Source organism: Diabrotica virgifera, chromosome 6, assembly GCF_917563875.1.
Source record: "Diabrotica virgifera virgifera chromosome 6, PGI_DIABVI_V3a".
Taxonomy (NCBI): Eukaryota; Metazoa; Arthropoda; class Insecta; order Coleoptera; family Chrysomelidae; genus Diabrotica; species Diabrotica virgifera.
Window position 1 is genome coordinate 95,695,597 of NC_065448.1, and position 26,567 is coordinate 95,722,163.

General features: G+C 31.3%; 2 protein-coding genes across 3 annotated transcripts in view; both read left to right on the forward strand.

Annotated features, from left to right (window-relative positions):
* Positions 1-2,569: 2,569 nt before the first annotated feature.
* LOC114337463 (uncharacterized) overlaps positions 2,570-26,567 on the forward strand; it is a 31,326-nt gene continuing 7,328 nt past the window's right edge. Inside the window, exon 1 of one of the 2 annotated variants that reach the window (XM_028287905.2) lies at positions 2,570-2,730. The gene's annotated coding sequence lies outside the window, so the exon portion shown is untranslated. Of the gene's footprint in view, positions 2,731-18,856; positions 18,939-26,567 lie in introns of those variants that run through there. The other variant, XM_050653631.1, reaches the window with a different exon arrangement.
* LOC126886635 (tigger transposable element-derived protein 4-like) lies at positions 16,176-18,830 on the forward strand. Its single transcript, XM_050653628.1, has 2 exons — positions 16,176-16,267; positions 16,855-18,830. Exon 2 carries the CDS (start codon positions 16,855-16,857, stop codon positions 18,628-18,630), a length of 1,776 nt encoding a protein of 591 aa, XP_050509585.1. The 5' UTR covers positions 16,176-16,267; the 3' UTR covers positions 18,631-18,830.

A 26,567-nucleotide genomic window follows, 5' to 3' on the forward strand; every position in this document is an offset into this window, starting at 1 on the left:
GATAATAATGAAAAATTTTAATTTTAAATAAAGTACAAACAAGTTAGACAACTCAATACAAAAAATTTGATCAAACTAGACTGATAGTGAGAGCACAGATTTTTAGAATTTCAAAAAAACTGCAATTCGCTCTGAGCGTTAACAAAGTGTCAAAGCAAAATCGACCGACCTGCTCATGGTGGCGGTTTTTTGAAATTTTATCAGGACGCTTTGTGTATGTTTAAATGAGACATTTAAAAAAATGCCGTGTCCCGCTAGTGATATTATGTATTAATATAAACAGAAAATAAAAACGCACTTAATCTGATATAAATTCGTCTATTTCCAATATTGATTATCAGTTTGATTTGGTATACATAACCTCACTATCGCAGTATATGTCAATAAATCTTTATTAACGAAAAAGAAAATATTTTTGTTGCACTATAAATTACAGTATAAATTAATAACTAATGAATTCTAACAATTGTATTCGGTTATTATCACTACAAAATAAAATATTCAAGTTTAACAAAATAATCCCATAAGACTCAATGTTAAAACGTCCTGACAAAATCTGACAGCGTGTCACGTGACTGTAAGTAGAGGGGAGACGCACGGAGCCAATTGTGACGTCACTTTGACGTACTTCCTCAAGTACGTCAAGTTTGCTCAAACTGTTTGATCAAATTATTTGATGGTGAGACGCGGCCTTGACAAAGAAAGTGACAGAATAGGGCTTTTTATTCACAGTCATTTGTTTCGAGCTTCTGTCATATGTCACATAATATTAATATATCTACGTCATACGTTATGATACAAACCAAAGCCGTATGACGCATAGAGTTATATATTAGCATAGAGAAAGTGTCATTCAGAGTGAAGTGACGACACCATCTTTTTTATTTGGATTAGCACTGTTTCACTCTTACGCATAGTAAAGCTGCTACAATTGTCCTCCTCTTCCGTGCCTATATACACACTAAATGTCATCATAGATTTTCGATATAATGTGTTAGAAAGAGATGCAGCAAACCAGTCCATGAGATCTTGTCGTCAGGAAGCGCGGAAGGTAGGCTCCCTCTATGTTAATATATACCTCTATGGTATGACGTAGATATATTATATGGAGACCTACACAGAGGAGAGGAATCGAGATAGGACGACCTTGAAATTTTTGTACACGATTTTGCCTGTTTGCTTGGTTTCTCGCTAGGGCGGCGGTGGCGTAGAAATAGATGCTACTTTTGCATTGGAGTGAATGTGAAAATTTCGAAAATAATTAATTATTCGTAGTTAATATAAGATTATTGGTTTTGGTGGTTAATATTATTTAAATATGAGTGCCAAGAAAGCTTACACTAAAAGAACTTGCTTCGTACCGGGATTTATATCGAGTTATCGTTCCGATAAAAAATTCAAAAGGGAACTTCATGAAGTTAATAAAGACTTTTTATAAAGATTTGTCTTTATGTTATTTAAAACGTTCGTGGATTAAACCTATTCGTTTGTATGTTATTTCCTTCGGTGTAAATAAAGTTTGTGCCTATTATTGGTTTTTATTTTAACCTGAAAATTATAGTGATAATAGTAGGAGGATCTTGAAAGTTTTTCTGTCGAAACAATACATTTTTTGAGACAAAATATTTCACAAAAATTAACATTAATTTTATAAAAGTCAGACTATCGTCTGCGTAGTTTATAGACATATATTTTTATTAACTAAATTTAAACATCTGATAGGTAAGCTTTCAGAATATAGATAAATGAAGTATTCAAAAGAAAAAGCAGTTTAAATTTTGATAAAAAGAATAATTAAAAAGAATTGATCAATAAACTTCAAATTATTTAAATAACTTTTTAAACTTTTTAAAAACAATTACGTACAGTTAAGTCAATTTTTTCAACTAACAAACTTTTTAATATCAGTTACAAAGATATTAAAAAATTAATTTGCAGTTGAAATACCATTGGTATTATATAAATGTGGCAGTTAGATAATGTGACAAAATATTTCCGCTTCAAAATAAGCTGTCCTACATATTAAAGTAATGACAAATTTAAATTTGATGTCACATCTCCATCTACAATGGTATAAAAAGAATACACTTTTTACCACACGTCGATATGTTATAAGGTTAAAATAATTTATTTTTGGCATAAAACATATTCAGCTACAATCCACCAATAAATTAATGTCTAATTACGCTAAAAACAAAAATAAAATGAGTTAAATATTAAATAAGTCCATAAGAGCTAATGTATTTGTAACACCTATTCGAACACTTGCGCCTCTAGCGGCGATTGCTGAAAGTTGAATTAGAGGTTGAAAAGTTAGCCCACAAACGATGCATTGCGTTTCCACTCCTTCTTACAGGTCTCCATAATATATTAATATTATGTGACACATGACACAAGCTCGAAACAAATGACAATCGATGAAAAGCCCTATACAGAACGAACGACGTGCAGAAACCTGCAGAAATGAGACTAGTGGTGCCATCCCGTGCAAGGGCGCAAACTAGCAAACGTGCGTTGACCTTGAATATCCCTGTTGCAATGCTATGTGGGGGTCTGCTGTGGTTATTACTCAAATTTTCAAACACCTCACCTGACACTCTGACACAGTGTCTAAAGTACGATTGCGCGAATTCGTGCAATTTACGAGACGCGCCCGGTCTGTAGATCTAAGTGAAAGTTAACCGTTAACCTTTTTTATTATTTATATTTGCATCCAAATCAAAACAAAATGTGAGTATTATAATTGTGTTTATTGAAAAATAGTAAGATTATTTTAGATATAGATCATTGTTGAAATTAGAAGCATAAGAAATAAAACTTAATTAAAAATACTAACTTTATTTAAACGAGATCATTTTTTGTTTTCAAAGATCCATCAGGAATACTAACTAATAATGGATCTATCAGTAATACTAATAAGAATAATATAAGAACTTTTGAATGTTGTTCCATTGCATTTTCCATAATTAACGTGGGTTATCTATAACTGCATTCTTTCATCTAAGTTTTGGCAAAGTAACATTTTGAGTCTGATTCTTATTCTTTGTACTTTAGCCAGCTAGTCCACTTTCTCATTACCTGCTATAGCTATACCTTCATGACCATTTGTCTAACTTAAGTAGATACTTGTTTGACTTTAACCCATCCATTAACTCCCAAATTATTAATAAATTAACTCCCAAATAACCCATCCATTAATAATCAATAAGCTATTAAACAAATATCAAATGTATACTGCTATTTACACAGATGCATCAAAAGATCCTTATGGCACAGGTGCGGCGTTTATTGTCCCACTGCAAGTACAACGCAGATTTAAATTGAGTAGAAAAACATGCATTTTTACAGCAGAAGCGTTTGCTATTTTGAAAGCTATAGAATTTATAATGGAAAATAACATTTCATACTCCATAATTTTTTCTGATTCACTTTCGGTTTTAAATAGTTTACAATCACATTTACAAATCAACACCGCATATAGTCATCCTTACATAGCCAAAATAAAAACTTTGCTCTCTCAAATGCAAAAAACTAGAAAATTTATTTTTGTGTGGGTGAAAGCACACTCAGGTATCATATTCAATGAACAAGTTGATAAAGCAGCTAAAGAAAGCATACAGTTGGGAGAAGATGTTACACCCTTATTAACATTAGATGAGAGAATAAATATTGCTAAGGATAATTTATATAAAAAATGGTCTAGTCTAAACAATATAAACATTTTATTTTCACAAAAGGCACAAGATATACATTGCTAGAACCCGATATTCGAAAAAATTACGATTATCCGAGAAGTTCCATCACAACCATATCTCGGATGAAATTTGGACATGCTTGCTATCCGACACATTTATACAAAATAAAAATAACTGATAACAATCTTTGTGATATTTGCAATGAAACGGCAGGCTTGGATCATATGTTTGTTAATTGTAAGACGTACACACATCAGTCGGACATTCTTACAAAAAAATTAAGAAGTTTAAACGTTTACAGTCCCTATAATGTTATGTATCTTTTGGCACTGAGTGATAAACGTTTTTTTGATTTTATTTTGTTTTTTCTATATGACTGTAAAATTAAGTTATAGAATGACTAGATTAGGCTTGTAACCTTAAATGTCTTTCCTTTTGACTGCCTACATGCCTGCCTTACCGTGTGGGGTGGGTATATAGGTAATCAATAAATATTAAGAAAAAAGAAAAACCCTTGAATGAGAAAAGTGTGACCCTTGTCCTTATCCCAAAATTTTTATTAAGATTAATTTTGCAAAAATTCACTTTGAAAATAAAATGTTTATTATATCTATTCTTAACAAAATGGTCGGTCAGACTTAGATAACCTTAACTTAGATTAGTAATTAGATAGTTTAGATAAGATATATTATGTTTATGTATGTACTATTTACTTTGTTTCTGGCCGCATGGTCTAATCCTAAAGCCAATATAAAAAAAAAAGAAAAAAAACCCAAATTATTTTTTTTTAATTTAAACATTTTGGTTATACATGGGAACTTTGATAACTCGGATTAATCGGAACCGCAACCGATCCGGGTTAGCCAGAGAATATGGTAAAAATTAATAAAATATGGTATACTTACAGATAAAGTCTGTTATAATTGAAATAACATGATATATATATATATATATATATATATATATATATATATATATATATATATATATATATATATATATATATATATATGCACAGTATCTATTATACATCTAAATTATTAAAAACACACAAACCTAAGCAAACAGAAGCGAACAATACAAGACTGTACTACACACAATACAGTCACAATCGGAACGATGTTATGTTATTTAGGAAGAGTGAAAACTAAGACCAATATTTAAAAAAAATTTAAATAGTCTTTTTTAATTTTTAAACAATGCTAAGACAGTTTGAAATAAATAAAGAAATACTACAGGTGCCTGTTGTTTCCGATAATCGCTCTGCCACCGTGTGCCATGAGTTATTTTTACTATTGTATAGTTCAAATTACACAAATACACTATCTCTTAAATTAATATTATATTACATACATTTTTATTATTGAAATGTTTGTCTGATGAAAATTGGTCTGGGTTAGCCGGACTTCTGGGTTATCGGGGGCCAACTTATCGAGGTTCCACTATACATAATGTCAGTAATCTTATGCTTAATCAGGAAATAGTCATGAAATTAATTTAGATCTTTACATTTTTGAATAACTGGCTCTTTCTATAAATAGGACACTGGACTTTAGGGTTATCATAATTTTGAAGGTATGTAATGAGTTTAAAACAGGGGAAATGTATGTAAAACTTACAAGAATTAACATTTTTATTTACATCTAATAAAAGCAAGTTTATTTTTTATGATGCTGTATAAAATAATTTTTACATAATGTTAGGGTACATTTGCCACAGTATGTTAGTGGTTTGGCTTTACAATTTTCTCCTTGACATCGTTTCTGCTTTTCACATTTCTCCATGAAGTGTCCTTTCCTATCTAACTTACTTCCATAAAAACTTTTGCTGGTAATGTAAGTACTCAGTGTTCCTATAATAGGTACTTCTTGTACTAAGGGTCAATTTTAGGTAGGGAACTGCTACAGTTAGTAGTATTCAACTTATTGACTCGTTTCTAGAGAAGCCATGCATTTACTAATGCCATATCAATCAATCGTGTGAATAGGGGAGATTGTTGTAGGTATACTAAGACAATATTTTTATATTTGAAATAAAAATTTTTTTTGTGTAATCTAAATATTTATTCATATTTATTGTGGGTATGGATATTAATAGGTACAATAAATTTACAAGTTCTCACATGCAGGAGCATAAAAATATGATGTCCCACTATATACCACTTTCCCAGTATTAAATTAGGATTTCAAACAAAAAAAGAAGAATTTATTTTCACCAAAAAATAATAATAATTACGAATATAAAAAATATTTCAACCTATTATTAGAAGCCTAAAAAATACAAAAAAATAACCTGAACTAAAGATAACTTTAAAGATAAGCATAAAAACGTTCATACTATTGTGGGAAAACTAAAAAAATTATTAGGCTTTATGTAGTATTATTAACTAGAAATAAAAGATTTATTTGAACTTAAAACAATAACATTAACGAAAAAATATTATTCAGTATTAAAGTCATCAAAATCAAAACGCTGCTGCATTGCTACTCTTTCTGTACCACCAGAAGTAAAGGGCACAGGAAGTTTAATAACTATATTTTCTCTTAACACATCTTCACCTCGATTTTCTGGAAACCTGAATTTATTATTTGAAATTTTCTTCATAAAATTTACAAAGTAGTCATCTTCTATTTTTTCTATTTGACCAACAAAGTGTTTACCTAATGCTTGTTTTATGCTTGTAATTCTATTTTTGGCGGTTTGTGCACAGTTGTTACTCCTGTTTCGCCACAATTGAAAACTCGATTTGGACTAAAACTGTTTTTTTCCAAGACTGCACACAAGTTCTTAAAAAATATATCAACGTTATGAAGGTTAAAACTAGTCATATGGCTTAAACTTGTGGCCTCAGGTGATCTTTAGCTGATGTTATGTCGAAGTCGAAATAGTTTAAACCATTCTTCTCCAGCACATTCATGTTCTGTCCATGATTTTGGAATATTTTTTTTAATTGCCAAGGCGTATCTATATGCTAACCTTCTAGATTCTTTGTTTGTTAACCCATAGCACATTTGAGAAGAAGTAACTAAGTACTTACTTAGCAGTTGCTCTTCATATCACTAAACGTCTATTTAAAACCATGTTGCCTTTGGAAACCCGAATCTTCCATGTTTTGTTTATTTTTACCATATTTTTATATGCCTATGTAAAGCTGATTTACTAACACCAAATTGAACTGAAGCATTCCTGATAGTTAGTCGATTCTTAACAACAGCTTAACTGTCCTTTTCATTTTTTTCAGCATTCTCAAGGTGTGTCTGTTTATTTTCCAAAAAAGATTTTTTGCTTTTTCGTCCTCTTTTCTTATCCATTTCTGAAAAAAAGTAAAGACAACTTAGGCAACCATCATCAAAAATGTGTGATTATAAAGCTTTAGAGCAAATAAAATTTTGTCCCACTATGCAAACTTAAAATTCCGTCCAATTATATACCGTCCCACAATACACCCTCATACACTTTTTTGGACATCCTTTAATAAAAAGTCAACAAGACAATATTAATATAAAACAAGACTCTACTGACCTTGAAGACACTATTAGAAACTATTTCACCCAAATTTCTAAAAAAAATTGTTTGTAACTAACTAAAATTACCCACAGCACGTGATAGAAAAATAACACGTTTGTGACATTATCAGTAACAATAACACAGCCAAACTAACGGGTCTAGTTCCAAATCTCAAGATTATATTTGATGTTTAGGTAGAGTGGGGTTGTTACTTATTTATTAAAAATTTTAACTGTATACAGTGGTGGGAAATTTAATTTGTCCCGGTATGGAACCTGTCCCACAATACAACAGTCTCCCCTAATACCAAATACAGTATTGCCCAAAATAAACAGTACTGAAACTAAAACACAGATGTCCCTTTGTGCGCGCTGTCATATTCAAATTAACTTGTATGGACCTGTCAAGTAATCCTTAAACAATTAAATATTAAGGCCTAATTGTTAAAAATTGTGTTAAGTACAGAGGCGAAAGTGTTTCTTGTGGAGCATTATTTTCTCTCATACGGAATCGGCCGACGTAATAGTGCAAGTCTGCAATACGTGTGTGATCAATTCACACAACGGTTTAATAAACGTTCTCGAAGTAAATGCTGCAACTTTCAACAACCTTCAAAATTACAGCATTACTTGGAAAACGTTTATTAAACCGTCGGTCGTGTGAATTGATCACACACGTATTGCAGACTTGCACTATTACGTCGGCCGATTCCGTATGAGAGAAAATAATGCTCCACAAGAAATACTTTCTCCTCTGTACTTAACAACATTTTTAACAATTGGGCCTTAATAATTAATTGTTTAAGGATTACTTGACAGGTGTATACTAATTAATTTGAATATGACAGCGCGCACAAAGAGACATCTGTGTTTCAGTTTCAGTACTGTTTATTTTGGGCAATACTGTACTATTTCTTAGCTCTGATTTTATTGGCATATTTTCCAACAAACCAGTTGTGTTGATCCAAGCCTTCCATTTAGTTGTTATAATTTTTTAACACTTGAATCGGTGTAAACAAAAACGTTCTAAGTCAGTTTGTTTCATTTTTGACATTGTGATGGATAATATTATAGGTATATCCGTTGTATGGTTCTTTTCATGAGCATTTTTCAGTGCGTCACAGTTTTTCGATTTCTCTCTAACGCATTAAATTGTATGTGACAGAAAAAACGCACGTCTCTGATTACATTTCGTCGGTGACATTTATAACATTTAATCTAGTTGTCAATAGATGGCGCTAATAATATAATATTAAATAATATTTAATATTATATAATTCTCTATAAAAAAAATATATTCTGTACAATTTATAAGACTATACAAATCAAAGAAAATACCATTTTATAAATGCAATAAATAAAATTGATTTGTTTTTATACCAAATTGCAAATAAAATGTGAACTGTCAGATTTAACTAAAATGTCATGTTAGAATAATTGACATAAATGTGTATTTATCATGGACTAACCTTTTTTTCTATCATTTGTGACGCACTGAAAAATGCTCATGAAAAGAACCATATATCATTTCTATTTACAAATTATTTCGTACTGAAAAACATCAAACATTACAACCAAAAGTACCAAAAACACTCCCAAATTTTTGTGGTATTTATTTAAAGGTTTATTACATATATTTATACAGGGTTTTTTCCAGTGTTCCGCAAAAATGGTTTCCATGACTTAGAACGTTTTTGTTTACTTCGATTCACTTGTGCTTAAGAAATTAAATGTTTTCTTTTGAGCTTGCGATTCCATCTACTACTACTAGAGGTTGTTTCAAATCGAGTGGAGGACCCTTCCACGAAATAGTTTATCATGCACACAATAGAATATCTATGATCAGACAAATGCAATGGGGTTGTAATATTAAACAATTTGAGAAGAGCATCTATTTGAAAACCTACTAATTACAAAATTATTACTCACTTAAATAATAAATGGAGTTTGATTTTACACAGATTGATTTATAGATACAGATACCAAACTTTTTAGTTAAATCAGCAACTTAGTGAACTGTCAGTGTTATAAATATATATTGTGATCGTTTTTTTTTTAAATTGTCACTGCACATGGGCTTAAAATTTTAACAGAATGTTATCTTTAATTGATACTCTATAAAGTTTGGTAACAGTTACCAAATTTTTAATTTAGTATCGGTTGATTAGCTTACAACCATAATTGTAAAGTCATTATTAATGACTCCTTAACGGTCACTAAGGACATGCAAAGAACTGTTAAGAATTAAATAATGAATGGGTTGCATGTGTGAGTCCATACTATTGTAGTAAAGAAAAAAGAGACGTTCTCACAAACAATTTATTTTACAACTGACGACCGGTTTCGCTGTCTACAATATTCACAGCATCTTCAAGTCACGGTAAAAGTAAAATTAAATGCTACAAATAACAAAAAACCAGAGTTAGTTAAGTGGTCTGGTTGAAATCAAAGGGTAAAGATCAAGCCAATATTAAAGTATATATATTTATGCATACATATAAATACTAAAATGTACGTAAATATGGTTTAACAACCCTCACACTCACATACATGCAAGCATTCAAATGTAGTGGCAACTAAAGTATGTCAAGTATAAGTATAAAATGTACACTTACTTTCCGGTATAAGGGAAGAATATAGTAGTATTCAATATCATACTTTTTCTCCAAATTATGCTAAAGGGAAAGATGGTAGAGGGACAGATTTGATTGTAATGTACAAACAAAACAAAATAATTGGCAGGATCTTGAGGGGATTAGTAAGGGAACACGACATAGGCCGTTCCAAGATGCTGTCAAAATTAAATCAATATGGCTACCGGAAGGCAAACATTGAATATTATTCTATCAGGTTCTTATGGTTTTAGATCATTTTAGTTGTTGTACAAAGATTAATTTAACATTTTCTCTGGCAGTATTAATTTAGAAAGATAATATGCCTCATTGGTGTTGTGTTTTGAAGTGTGAAATGCAAAGTAATCGTGATAAAGTTAGCTTTTACCACTTACCATCAGTGCTACATTCTAAGCACAAAACTGAACCAATTTAACTAAATAAGTTATAGTTATCATCTGAGAGACAACAACAATGGTAAAACGCAATAAAATATTAAGATTTTACTAGCAAAATGGAAATTCCCCTGTAATCATCTTATATCTGGTAAGTTACAACATTTGAACATTAACCATTTTTGAAGATGTTAACAGTCTAATCTTGTAGGAAAACCAGCCGACTTAACTGATAATAACAATCCAGATTGGGTTCCTTCAATAAATATGGGGTATATAAACACAATGAAATGAGTTCCCCAAAATCTAAAATGGGAATTAAGGTACCAAAGGAGAATTAAAAGAAAAGGGTACCTACAAGAAAAAATTGCTTTTTTATTCCTCTTGAAATGATTTATAAGACACTGGACTGTCTTATATTCTACAAATACTAGGTAGGTCTATGATTTTACACATTTTTCATTAATGATACATTACTGTTACTTTAGTAGATTTAGAAACAGTGGATAGTTAGTGGTAGATAGCAGTTATTTGGTATAAAAGCTAGTTTAGTAGAAGACAAGATTTTGCCAAATAGTCAAACATATATTACAATGGAAAAATTAACAAATACATTTTATGTCATTAACATTAACACAGGATTTTAAATATCAGCTTAAGAAATTAGCTTTATCTTGTGAAAGTATAGAAAATGATGATGCCAAAACTAAAAATTATACTGGTTTAGCAAATTACAATGTTTTTAAAATAGCTTTAAAGTATATTACACCATTTATCAAATACCATCAAAATACTGTTTTGTCACCAAGTGATCAAGTATTGCTTACTTTAGCTAAACTAAGCTTAAACTTAGATTATAAAGATTTGGGATATAGGTTTAGTATTTCACCCTACCCGGTATCAACTTATTTCAAAAATACTTTGTATATAATGTGTCTTAGGTTAAAAAAATTTGTGTTCTGGCCTGATAGAGATATTTTAAAGAAAACTATGCAAAATTCACTTAAAGAATCTTTTCATGGAAATACTACAGGTATAATTGACTTTGGACGAATGTTGGTATGAAACGAATTATTTATTGTTCTGAAGCTAGTTATTTGAGGCATTTTTGTAATTAACTATTCTAATTGGGAAATAAGCCACAATTTAACTTAAAAAATAATTTTATTAATCTTTCGACTTCCAAATCAGACGTCATTGTCAAAATACAAAATATTATTATTTATGCATATTATTACCTGTAAATATTTCTTCTGATTGTTAATTGTAAAGGATAGAAAAATTACCATTTATTTTATTTTTTTTAGAATCAGCTGAGAGAAGTGGTCTACAAAAACCCAGGAAGGAAACGGAATATGTGGCTACGAAAGGCAAAAGAAAGGTTTACAAAGCAAATGTGACACATTTTTTTGAAATATTTAGGAATATCAGTAAATTGCATTAAAAAAATGTATGAAAAGATTTTGTTCAATAAAAATGTTTATATTTATCAAGGATGTATTAATTGGTATGGCCACATATCGTCAGTGATGTAATAATACATCCTATCTGTTTTTTCATGAGTTTCGTAAGAGAGACTAAAAACTTGTCTTAGGGTCACCTCCTGTTTTCATATGATATTTTTTGACTTGTTTTGTAGTAAATTAAACTATCTATGAACTACAAAACAAGTCAAAACTTACATATGAACACAGGAGGTGACCTTAAAACATGTTTTTCCATCTCTCCTACAAAACTCATGAAAAAACAGATAGGAGGTATTGTCACATCAGCAAGGATGTACAGTGATGAGTGCCCTAATAACCGGCAAAACAGCACAAAAGATGGGCAACATATTTAGTTGTGAGATAAAAAGAAATGAAACTAGTCGAGCTGGGAAATTTAGCGAAATTAACCTTTAAATTTTATTTTATATTGATTGTTTCCCACCTTTACACATATCAGAGGAGTATGTCAACTAAAACTGTCACTGTGACAGTGGTAGTTTCCAAACTCGTCTGATACGTCTGAAGGTGGTACACAATCAATACAATCTAAATGTATAAGTTAATATCGCTAAATTTCCCAGCTCGACTAGTTTCATTTCTTTTTATCTCACTACTTAATACGTTTTCCATCTTTTGTGCTATTTTGCAGGTTATTAGAGCGCTCATCACTGTATTTCTGGTATATCCAGGGAATGTCTACAAAATATATTTTGAATGTCCAAAGAACATTCGTGGACATTCATGGAATGTTCCAATAAGACATTCAGGTAATGTTTAAAATGCTGACACAGGATTTTCCTGGCATGTTCAGGGAACGTGTTTTCGGGGATATTCCAGGAATTTTTCAATGTCTGTGTACCTTCTATGGACATATATGGAATATTTTGGTGTTATTAGCACCGCACTCCACTTGCGATTTGTAATCAGGAAGATTGAACACATTGTTTCAAATACAAGTCAATCCATTTGTAACTAAATAATCATGGATTGACTTCTATTTGAAAGAATGTGTTCAATCTTCACGACTACAAATCGCAAGTGGAGTCCGGCGCTTAGAGCTACTTCCTCTTCGGTATTATGTATTATACTACAGAAATTAGGAACTTTCCTTCTAAATATATGTATGCATCTTGGCCATCAAACATTTTTTTAAGGGGTTACATAGGGTCTTATGGGTAAAAAAAGTGACTTTTTAAAAAAATTATATCTCGAAAACTAAAATTTATTTTTATTTATAATTGGAACATGTAAAAGTATAGTACTTAAGGTAGTCTCAAAAAAAGTTTCAGCCAAAAATATTCATTTTTGTAGAGCTTAAGTTTTTTTGCGGTGGGCAGCATAACTAAGTCCAGTCTCATATGAAATCAAAAAGTTTCTTGTAGTTTATACCTCTGGCTAGTAAATGAACGAAGGAATTAAAAAAAATGAAATTTGAAGATTTTACAAAGTTTAAACACATTTTTGACCCCAATTTTTCTCATTTTTAAAGTAGTTTTTTTTTGATAAAACAAAAATGACCTCATCTAATAAAAAAATCTTTGTTCATTCACTAACCAGAGGTATAAACTACAAGAAATTTCAGATGAAACTGGACTTGTTATGCTGCTCACCGCAAAAAAGGGCTGTTGTCGAAAAATTGCAGTCAACTCTACAAAAATGAATATATTTGGCTGAAATTTTTTTGAGTGTACTATACTTTTACATGTTCCAATTATAAATAAAAATAATTTTTAGTTTCCAAGATATAATTTTTTTAAAAAGTCACTTTTTTTACTCGCAAGACCTATGTAACCCCTTAATAACTGCCTTTCCATGCTGTAGCAAACTTAACAAATTGTTGATTTCAAATTGTAACAGTTAAGTTTTGCAAAGTATGCTGCCCTCTTGTATCTTCTGTGTTATCTTCATCATACAATTACTTCATCTAAAAACTTTCTGCGATATATTCATTTTGTTGCTAAAATTATTTCCTGATCCATGGGTTGAATAAGCGATGTATTTTTTGGCAAAAACATACATTTAAAGTTGCCATGTTTTGATCATAGAATATTTTCAGAGGGATGAGCAGGAGCGTTGTCTAAAATCAAAAAACATTTCACCTCTTCCGGCAGATTCTCAGTTTCTTCTCTTGAAATTTTTTCACTGCAGGTACAGTCGGAGAAATGAAAGAGTACCCATGAACGATCACATATTATTAACATAATTAATCTATCTCTATCGTTTGTTATTTATAGAAAAAGAACAGCAAATACAAAATATGTGATTGTACCTGTTTGACGTGACCGTTCATGGGTATTCTTTCATTTTTCCGACTGTACAAATTCTTTAAAAGGTCAATTTTTTAAGATATCTGGGGTGAACCACTATGATGAAATTATTTATTTTTATAGCTCCACAATTATATACAAATCCTACCTCAAAATATTTGTAAGAATTTAAACTCCAAATACAAAAAAAAACTATGTCCATGTAAGTAACTATATTTGTCCATGTTGTCACCCTTGAAAAACTTTTTCTACTGTAGGTTAACTCATACCCCTTGAGGGAAAATGGATCTATATACCAAAAGCTTTTGAAAATATTTACTTATGTTTATTTATTCACTGCTTACAACTAAATACAGTCGTTACAGTACTTCTATAGCTAGAAGCTACAGAAGTCAACAGCAAAATGTTCGGAAAATACAACTATAAAAAACTATTATACAACGATTAAACTATTATATAAAAACAATTATATAAACCACTATTTTATAACAACAATAACTATTTTATAAAAAAACTATTAAACGTAAAAAACTTAAGAAACTCAATGCGGTACAAATATAAATAATTTCAATGTTTGCCTTCCAGCTTTCAATTAGTGTCATAAACGTCAAAGTCTTGAAATGGCCTATTAAACCGTGAAACCAAAAATTGTTAGTTATATATAAAGTGATGTTATTTTTAAATTTTTTAAAGTGTATATTTTTAATTTAATTGGGATTATTAGATGTTGTTCTGGATGTTCAAGAACTGATGGATGTAAGATTGGTTGTGCAATTTTCTTAAAACCAGAATTGGTCAGTTGTGTATTATTTGTGGTGTGATTGTGAAAATGATTTAATTTTGATTTGTTGGAGACATTGAAATTAAACTGAACAATAGTAAATAGGTAAAATTTGCTAAAATTTAAAAGTGTCAAACAATAAAATCATTAATAAATAATTCAGAATTAAATTCAAATGTGAAGGTAACTAACTGTACATGAAATTAAATTTATAGTAATATAAAGTTATGATGATTTGTGCAGCAATGAATGAGATTTTATGAGATATTACTAAAAAGTTAGAAAAAGGCAAATATGAAAAAATAGATGAAAAAATGATTCATTTATGTTAATATCTGTTGAATGTAATAAATAGTTGAGTAGATTGAAAAATTAATCTCAAAAAATCTTTGAAAAAGTTACCTGGTTGAGCTGAATTATATGGTTTCTTTGAAAAGTTAAAAAAGTTTTTGAAATATTTTTTGTTTTAAAGTCGATAAAAATAACACATAACAGATTCTCGAACGCACACAAAGGACGTGGACACAACGGGAGTTTAGGAATTTTTTGATGAGGAAAGCAAACTGTGTACTACTACATCTTATTTCTTTTTGATTTTTAAGAATTGTAAAAATTCCTCTAATTTGGTTTTATTTTAAATTACTGGCCAGTTGGTTGCTTAAACCAGTGCCAATAAAACATAAACACACACAATTTACAAAGAAACTCAAATGTCACAGAGTGAGAGGTTAAGTCAATGTCAAATTCTTCTGTTATGATGTAGTAATAGTTGCAGGCCTTGTCAGTTTACAATAAAATATATATTTTTCTTTTTGACAATATTGTTAAAATATTGGCTAGATCTAATACAATTTTGTGCAATACTATGGTAGAAATCAATTTAAATTAACATATTTGGAAATTACTTGTGGTTACAAAAGATGAATTACAGATAATTAACAATACGTGGGGGGGGGCGGGGGTTGTATTCAAATGAGGAGCAAAAACTATGGTGTAATGTTTTTTGGTTTTAATACTTATTAAAATCAGATGGATTTATTTGAAAATCAAGTTAAATTGTGACCTGTATAACTGGAAATTTACGCCAAATAAATGTAAATGAATAATTTTTTATATTTTTTATAAATTTTAAGCTATATTTTTTTATAAATTTTAAGCAAAATCACCAACAGATTTTGCTTAAAATTTATAAAAAATTATTCATTTACATTTATTTGGAGTAAATTTCCAGTTATACAGGTCACAATTTAACTTGATTTTCAAATAAATCCATCTGATTTTAATAAGTATTAAAACCAAAAAACATTAGGGTAAGGTGGGGTAATACCGGACAGCGGGGTAATACCGGACTGCGTTGTTTGTGCACGTATCGGCATATTATTGAATTTCGCGCTCATCACAGGCTGACCGTTAGACATCTGAATCTCAGTTCTCAGTTTAGTCACTGCCATGTGCTTGCAAAGAGAGTTATCACAAACATTACAAAATTTAGTGTGTGATTATATGAATTAACTGATTTTAAAGGTGAGTATTGACCATTTCTATTATAAGAAATTGATGAGATTACGTGCAAAGTCATAGCTTACGCAGTGTATTTTACGTATCTTTAAGTAGTTTTATTCATTACTTCCTCTAATAATTACTACCGAACATATGCATAAATATGTCGTTTAGGGGTAATGCCGGACACTGTGTCCGGCATTACCCCAGCTCCGGTTTGAACTATTTATTGTATTGGGAGATAGGTACATGCAAATACCTGCTGTTGTTTTATTATGATGGAATATTGGAAAGTGGATATAAATATAGTTAATAGGTAATAATTCATAATTACCTACATTTATAATTATTTGTCAACATTTTTTATAAATTTTTGCAGTTTTTGTTTCCCATTACAATTAAAACAAAATCTAATATAGTTTATGACATGTATGTGACATTTACATATTAATTCTTTGTAGACCTGAAGAAGATCCCATTCGTGATCAAAACATTGGCAATAAAAATAACTCAACAAACATACCTACAGTATTTATATCCAGTTTCTGCGATTCCATCATAATATTTATTATTGGATACAAAACAGTAAACACTGTTATTTTAATTTACAGATGCCGCGGAATTATAAAAGAGTCACCGAAAAAGCTTCGTGGAGAGAGGAGGAGTTGCAAGGAGCACTCCGTGCTATACAGAATGGTATGTCGTTAAGAAAAGCTGCAATAAAATTTTCAATTCCAAAATCTACGTTACACGAACGACTTAAAAATGGCACTGCCCCTTCTGGACCTTCCTTGGGCCGAAAGCCAGTTTTTTCAGTTGAAGCCGAAAATGCACTTGCTGTTCAAATTAAGAAGCTGGCAAAAGTTTTTTATGGAATAACTCCCCAGGAAGTACGAAGATGTGCTTTTGGATTTGCACAATCAAACAACATCCGAGTCCCCTTTAATCAAGAAAGAAAAATGGCTGGTAAAGACTGGGAAAGGGGCTTCATATCTCGTCACAATATTACGTTAAGGAAACCAGAAGCAACCAGCATTAACAGAATTACAGCTTTTAGTCGCAATGAAGTTACCATTTTTTTTAACAATTTATCCAGACTTATGGAAAAATATGCATTTTCACCCAATAAAATTTATAATTGCGATGAAACTGGGGTCACTACCGTACAACGCCCACCAAAAATATATGCAGAAAAAGGTCAGAAGCGTGTTGGATTTGTTACAAGCTGGGAAAGGGGGAAAACAACCACAGCGGTGTGTGCCGTCAACGCTACAGGAACCTATATACCTCCCATGTTTATATTTGCACGCCAAAGAATGGCGTCCCATCTTCAACGAAACGGTCCCCCAGGTGCCCTTTACACATGCTCAAAAAATGGGTGGATTACAGAGGACATATTTCTTACTTGGTTACAACATTTTCAAGCATTTGTAAAAGCATCCAAAGAAGATCCAGTTCTTTTAATCATGGACAATCATAGCACTCACTGCACGTTACAAGCATATAATTTTTGTAGAGATAACGGTATTGCTGTTCTGACAATCCCTCCACATTCATCACATCGCCTTCAGCCACTCTATGTGAGCTTTTACTTTCCTCTAAAGACCGCATTCAACTCTGAATGTTCCAAATATTTGACCAGCCATCCAGGGGAGAAAATCACGCCTAGTGAGATTGCTGAATTATTTAATTTAGCATTTAGTAGAGTGGCAACCCCGGAAAAGGCTATCAAGGGATTTAAAGAGACAGGTATTTTCCCCTACAACCCTGACGTATTCACAGATGAAGATTTTGCTCCTGCAGAAACCTTTCAATCCACTGTTTCTGATGCACTTCAAGAACCTACCCAAGCAGAAAAACTACTCAAAACAAATGAGACTACCCCTGAAAAAAATAGTAGTGTGAATGAGACAGAACTAAAAAATGTTTCCTTTGCCGAGATAATTCCTCTACCATCTTGTTCTCACGAAAATGTTGTAAAGAGACAAAATAAGGCAAACAAGCAACACTCTATTGTATTTACGTCAACACCGCTAAAAGAAGAGCTAGAAAAAAAAGAAGAGAAGAAAAATAAAAAGACAACAATCAAATCAGATAAGGCTAAAAGAAATGTATTTATGACACAGGAGGGGTCTACATTAAGACAAAAATCAAAGCGAACAAAAATTGCCTTAAACTATAAAATATGTGAAGAAGGAGAAAGTGAGATAGAGGATGATGACGATGTTAGGGACAAGAACATTACCGAAGACATTTGCATTTTGTGTGGAGAATTTGGCAAGAACAGTGAACTTTGGCTAAGATGTGTGTATTGTGGTCATTGGGCACACAAGGCATGTTCTAACTCTCCAAAAGACAAAAAATTTATTTGCGACTTTTGTTTGTAAAAGGTGTCCGTCATTACCCCAACAAAGAGGGTAATACCGGACAGTGACAACTTTTTTTATATGTATATTTTTAATTTTGTATTGTAATTTTAAAAAGTTTTTTTAATCAAAATTTGTAGACTAACATGTGTTCTTCATTTTTGCTTAGGTTTCAAATTTTAATGTCGTCTAATAATAAAATAAATTCTAATTATCTTTAAGTGTACGCCATTACCCCACCTTACCCTACACCATAGTTTTTGCTCCTCATTTGAATACAACCCCACAATTTAACTTTTCAAAGAAACCATATAATTCAGCTCAACCAGGTAACTTTTTCAAAGATTTTTTGAGATTAATTTTTCAATCTACTCAATTTATTACATTCTATTTATTACATTCAACAGATATTAACATAAATGAATCATTTTTTCATCTATTTTTTCATATTTGCCTTTTTCTAACTTTTTAGTAATATCTCATAAAATCTCATTCATTGCTGCACAAATCATCATAACTTTATATTACTATAAATTTAATTTCATGTACAGTTAGTTACCTTCACATTTGAATTTACAGTAGACTCCCATAAGTTCGGCCACCTCGGGACCGGACCCTAGGCCGAACTTAAAAGTGGCCGAACTAACCGATGCTTATCTAAAAAATGCCCATTTATTGTTTGTATGGATCTAGCAAAAACAAAACATTTGTACATTAAGTAGAAGACAACACAGAGGAATATTCTGACATATTTAACTTCTTCTTCTTCAAATGCAAATCCACTAATGGATGTTGGCGATCACATTTTCCATTAACTCTCTGTTTCTTGCAATGTGTATCAGTGATTGCATGTCGGTAATCCCTGTCCATTGCCTTATGTTTCGGAGCCAGGACATTTTCTTGCGTCCTATTCCTCTCTTGCCTTCAATTTTACCCTGGATTATAAGTTGAAGGAACTGGTATTTTTCGTTTCGCATGATGTGACCCAAATATGCCGTTTTTCTTTTCTTGATGTTTTCGAAAAGCTGACGTTCTTGGTTGATTCTTTTAAGGACATCCACATTTGTGACTTTCGCCGTCCATGGTGTCTTTAGGATACGGCGATAAAGCCACATTTCGAAGGCTTCTAATCTGTTTATATCCCTCGTTTTGAGTGTCCAGCCCTCTATGCCATATAGCAGCACCGACCACACGTAGCATTTAGTAAACCTTAGTCTCAGTGTAAGGTCTAACTCTGAGCAGCTCAGTACCTTCCTGAATTTTACGAAAGCTTGTCGAGCTTGCTCAATGCGACATTTTACTTCCCTGTCCGATGCCCAGTCTTCAAAAAGCCACGTTCCTAGGTATTTGAATTTGCTCACCCTCTCAATGGACTTAGTATTCAGTGTTATGGTGGAGTTTTCAAATGCATTCAAGTTTCTGGAGATGATCATGAATTTGGTCTTTTTGGTATTAATCTCTAATCCCATTCGCTTACTGTATTCTCCGATTATAGTGACAAGTTGTTGAAGATACACATATTTAACATAATATATAAAAAGATAGACCGTTACAAAAATACTATAAAACAATACTTACAGAACTCTAGGCCTAATAAAATTTAAAAATATTATTGCACATTGGGGTTTGGCTTCTTAAACAGTTAAAAAAAGTCAGTAATTTTTTTCTGAATTTTCTTTTCTAATGATTTTTGATGTGCAAAATGTGTGACTAATGCTCAGAGAGCCGGCCGGACTAAGCTGAGACCGAACTAACCGAGGCCGAACTTACGGGAGTCTACTGTAATTCTGAATTATTTATTAATGATTTTATTGTTTGACACTTTTAAATTTTAGCAAATTTTACCTATTTACTATTGTTCAGTTTAATTTCAATGTCTCCAACAAATCAAAATTAAAACATTTTCACAATCACACCACAAATAATACACAACTGACCAATTCTGGTTTTAAGAAAATTGCACAACCAATCTTACATCCATCAGTTCTTGAACATCCAGAACAACATCTAATAATCCCAATTAAATTAAAAATATACACTTTAAAAAATTTAAAAATAACATCACTTTATATATAACTAACAATTTTTGGTTTCACGGTTTAATGTCGTGTTCCCTTACTAATCCCCTCAAGATCCTGCCAATTATTTTGTTTTGTTTGTACATTACAATCAAATCTGTCCCTCTACCATCTCTCCCTTTAGCATAATTTGGAGAAAAAGTATGATATTGAATACTACTATATTCTTCCCTTATACCGGAAAGTAAGTGTACATTTTATACTTATACTTGACATACTTTAGTTGCCACTACATTTGAATGCTTGCATGTATGTGAGTGTGAGGGTTGTTAAACCATATTTACGTACATTTTAGTATTTATATGTATGCATAAATATATATATATATATATATATATATATATATATATATATATATATATACTTTAATATTGGCTTGATCTTTACCCTTTGATTTCAACCAGACCACTTAACTAACTCTGGTTTTTTGTTATTTGTAGCATTTAATTTTACTTTTACCGTGACCTGAAGATGCTGTGAATATTGTAGACAGCGAAACCGGTCGTCAGTTGTAAAATAAATTGTTTGTGAGAACGTCTCTTTTTTCTTTACTACAATGTTAAGAATTATTTCTGAGAATTTCTAGTTGCTGGATTTAAAACGAGTTCGTAATTTAGTCTCATTATGTTGTCTCAACAAGAAAGGTGCTAAGACATGTATTAGAACTATTTTGTAGAATGGAGGTGGTTAAGTGTAGTATGAGTAACAGATCAGATTGTCATCAGAATCCAAAGGAATATGTTACAATGTATTTAAATATATACAAATACTATTTCCTTAAGATAATCGAACCAGTATTAAACAATGTGTGAGTGAAGCTACTGGAGTATCTTTACAATGTAGTTTACATACTTTAGTCAAAAATATTTCTTAAAAATGTTGTCCACAGCGAATCAAAAATATAATAAAAAATATATATGGAAAAATTAGGAAAAAATAAAAGGAAGCACTTAATAAAAATTTTCATTGCACTGCTCTCAAAAGTCAGCGAGCTTTCTGGTACCAATGGGATGAAGAAAATTCTTGTTTTTGGTCCCTGGCGTGGTATTTTCAATAGGATCTGGACTATTTTCGTTTTGTTCCTGGTCCCTGGGTTGAGTTTCGAAGACGTTGCTGCACCAAAAAACTGGATTCTTCCGATTAATCGTAGAGACGAAAAATTACACTACTTTGGCAAAGGCTGAAGCTCTATGTAATTTTCGGAAAATCCTACTGTGACTGCGCCAAATATGGTTTTCAAACGGGAAAACAATTTTTTAAAAAACAATTTTATTTTTTAAAATACAATTTTTTTGAATACAGACAACTAATAACTTTCGTTATAAACTTCGAACTGAAATTATATCTTCGACCTGAATAATAAAATTACAAGCACCTATATTTTTTATAAGTTCCTAATGCGTCACCTTTTACCTACTGGATCTATTGAGTTACAGGGTTGTAACAATGGTACCACAATAATAATTTAATTTGAACGTACACAAATATTTGGAGGGGTTTAAATGAACAAAACCCCCATAAAATTTTCATGTGGTGTACAAATTTCACTTTTAATTTTTTTAAGGTGTTTCTCATTTTTACTAAGTTAAGTTAGTTTCAATCGAACTATTTTTGGTCCCAGAATATCTGATTTAATTTATGACCTGCCTTTTTGTTACACCCTATACATACGGGTATATAAACTTGACTGCAAAAGTTTTGCACCTCCAAAATGTATGCTCATTTTAAAAGTTGAGTTTCTCATGAACGGGTTCCGTTTCTCCTATTTTTTTTTTTTATTATTTTACATTTTTCTTTGGTATTTACACTTATTAGTCCTGTCGCCAGCGGGGGTACAACGGCCTCCTTTATTCAGATGGACTTACTTACCCAAGTTTTTTTTATGTATTTTGTCCCGTAGAATACGAATTTTTTGGGTAACAGTTGATCCGGATGTCGATAAGATTGTTATAGACAAAGAACTTGAGGAACTACATAACAGCGATTTCTCGCAAAACAAAACATTTTTTTTGTATTTTTTGGGTCATTCTAAGCAAAAAATGTTCTGACAAGTGTTTTCGTAGGATGCATAGTTTTCGTGATAAACGCGGTTGAATTTTCAAAAAATCGAAAAATTGCAATTTTTGAACCCGAATAACTTTTGATTAAAAAATAAAATAGCAATTCTGCTTACCGCATTTTAAAGTTCAAGTCAAATTATATCGGTTTTGATTATTTGCATTGCTAAAAATTTATTTTTTTATTGTTAAACAAAGCTATAAACACCTAGTGCGCGAGTGATGTTTTCAATGATTTCTCATTTAAAATCGAACGAGTAGGTAGAGTAGCTACAAGTGCAAGCGAGGCAATAACTACGTAGCATGCATTAAAACGCATGTTAGGCACGGGAAACACTATGTGTTTATAGCTTTGTTTAACAATAAAAAATAAATTTTTAGCAATGCAAATAATCAAAACCTATATAATTTGACTTAAACTTTCAAATGCGGTAAGCAGAATTGCTATTTTATTTTTTAATCAAAAGTTACTCGGGTTCAAAAATTGCAATTTTTCTATTTTTTTTTAATTACGTATTTTTTATGGGAAATAAGCCACAATTTTACTAAAAAATGAATTTATTAACGTTTCGAAGCCCAAATCGGGTTTCGTTGTCAAAATACAAAATACTATTAAAATAAACAAAAATATTTTTTTTAAGTTTAACCGCGGTTATCTCGAAAACTATGCTGCCGACAAAAAAACTTGTGGGAACATTTTTTGTTTAGAATGACCCAAAAAATGCAGAAAAATGTTTTGTTTTGCGAGAAATCGCTGTTATACAATTCCTCAAGTTCTTTGTTTATAACAATCTTATCGACATCCGGATTACATGTTACCCAAAAAATTCGTGTTCTACGGGTCAAAATATATAAAAAAAAACTTGGGTAAGTCCATCTGAATAAAGGAGGCCGTTGTACCCCCCTGGCGACAGGACTATATGGGCAAATGTTTACTCAAACTTCTTTTTTGAGCTTATACCGGGTGAAAGGAAAATAATGTTTTTCTTATGTTAAATTTGAAACACTCTGTAGGGAGGACAAGGTACAGAAGTGGGTATAGATCGAAATTATGTTGTAGTCTTATGTTTCGTGAAGATTTGATTTTTTTAAATTTCCCTGATATGTTAAAAACAAAGAAAATAGGCGGTTTTATTCTTTACCGTGTGTTTTAACTGAAACAATACTACTTAAATTAACTATAAAAAAATAACAACAGTTGAGAAAACCATAAAAACAGATAAACACATAACGTAAAAAGTTCAGATCGACACGTATAAGAGTTTTTTGTCGACCAAGTGAGCTGTATGCAGAGAGCAACATAGAGACGAGATTATAATGGAGGCGCTGCGCTGTAATGTTTTGGGGTGGAAGTTCCTTGACACCAAAAACGGATTTGATGTCTTTGCGTGGAGGCTCTTTAAATAGGAAAAGGTACATATGTATTACAAAAATATTCTTTCTTTGAACAATTTGTTCCTGTCGTACCTTATACAGGGTGTTTGGTAAAGAATGGGCCATATCTTAAACTTAGATTCCTGAGGTTAAAATAGGTTGATTTAAGCTAACTTACCTTAGTACAAAAGTTGATAATAACCGAAATACAGGGTGTCAAAGTTAAACTTTTATTTTATTTATTTTTGAATATTTCCTGACAGGCATGGGACAACAACACGAAATGTGGTAAGTGGTGCTGGTACTGTACACTAGGGTGCATCGAAAAAGGCGAAAAATTTTTTTTTGCGATGGAAAAGTAATACCTTACAAAAGTTGCCCAATCAACTGTTAAGTATTTTGGTAAATTTTCTTTTCGAAATTGGAAAATATCTTCTGCCCCCCCCCCCCAAGACAATTAAAAATTTTGAAAAAATATTAACAGACGAAAAAAAATTTTATTTCGAAACGAAAATGTAATAGCTCACAAAAGTTGCCTAACACACTATTTAATATTTTAGTAAAATTGCGTTGAAATAAAAAAATATTTTCTGCTCCCACGGCAACTAAAAATTAGAAAAAATACATTAATATGCGAATTTCTTTTGTAAAGGGAAATGAATAAATAACTTGAATAAATAAATTCGGTTTAAATTGGAAAATATTTTCTGGTTTCACAAGGCAATTAAAAATTTTACTTAAGAAAAGTATACTAAAACATTCTTTTTATAACAAAATAGCCTAACTTATCCGTCTCCCTGATGTCACAAAGTTTTTTAATACTAAAATAAAAATAAAGCAAAGTACAAAATTAGGTATATAAATATTACAAAAAAAAAATATGGTAAAAGCATTCTCTTCGAAGATGTGTTCCGATTTAGCATTAAAGAGAGGCATAGTTTTTCTGGAATCAATTCGAGTTTTTATAAATCCATCCCTCGAATACGCTCCACAAACTGCTAGAGAAGCTTGTGTCACAAGCTTGACATATCGTTCTACACATTGTTTGTGGCAGTGATATTTCTTAATCTCAATGTTTAAAGGGTATAAGTTAGTATTCTTAATAAAATCTCGCAGATTGTCACTCGAAAATCTAGAGAATATAGGTGGTTCTGTAAGGTGGTATTCTTGTTAGTTAATTAACTCAAAGTATTCGTTTGAATCCAAATTTTTATAGGAGAAAGTTTGAAGACCCTCACGTTTTTTGATTTGGTCACTGGCAAAGTTCTTTTGATGTCCAAGGGATATATCTAGATTATTTGAATGTCGCAGACATACAAACCACTGAAACGGTTTTTTAAGATGTTCTTCTAACAGCCGTATTACATCACCCTTAACGCCAGTATTTACGACTGTTTCGTCACTTGCAATAGCTGGATTTGATACTTTCTGATATACCATACAGCGGATACCCATATCCGAAATATTTGCACCTTGGCTCATGAACAAGTATTATGTGTTCTTCCACGATCGATTGACCATAAAACTTGGTACTGTTTTTTACTTGAGCTAAAGTTTTGTCTTTGTGTCGGTAACTTTCTTCTTTTACCGTTGTTCTCTCTGATTATATTTGTTTTTGTTTTCCCTATCAATCGAGCTTATCACCATTTTTCTGGGACCTCTTTGACTTAATAGAAATTCGCGCTCATCCAGAGACACTTTTTGAGATTTACTACAAAGACAATTAATCAGAGTGTCACATTTACATGCTGCAAGATCGAAACGTGTAGTTTTACTTTTGTTCTTAAAGCATTGAATTTTATTGTTGTAAAATTCACTGTTTTGCCTGTTCTTAAATGGTTTCATCAGTTTCATATATTTGTCATGATAGGCTTTTAAAAGCTGAATAATTCTTGTATGTTAAATTATTGGAATTAAAGTCTTTTTCCATATTTCCTCCAATTTAATTGCAACCTGTTCGGCAATACCAGAAAATTCTAGCTTTTTCTTGCTGAGTTTTTTATCCTCTTGCAACCACAAAACTGCATCGCTTGTTTGTATTTCGGTAAAACATTTTCAGGTATATTTGGTGGTTGCCCAAAAATGGGGCGGTCCACAGCACATCTTGATTTTATTCCCCATGGTCCTGGTTTATCTATTTTAAAAATCTTTAATTTACAAACAACAATAATAACAAAGTAAGGCATCGCACCAAACATAAGTGAAAATTACACGCACAGACTCACGAAGCGGGACATTTCAAAGGAGTTGGGGAGACTGAAAAACAAATAAAACTTTAAATATCGTTTAAATTTGTAATTGACGACATGTTAAATTTTCTTTAATTTATCTTAGATCGAGTTACCTAGCACATATTTTATTCCAAATACATAATATAAATTGAAATTTACATAAAAATAAGATATTTAATAAAATTCAAGGTTGTTGAATGGGTTGGGGGGTGGGGGGG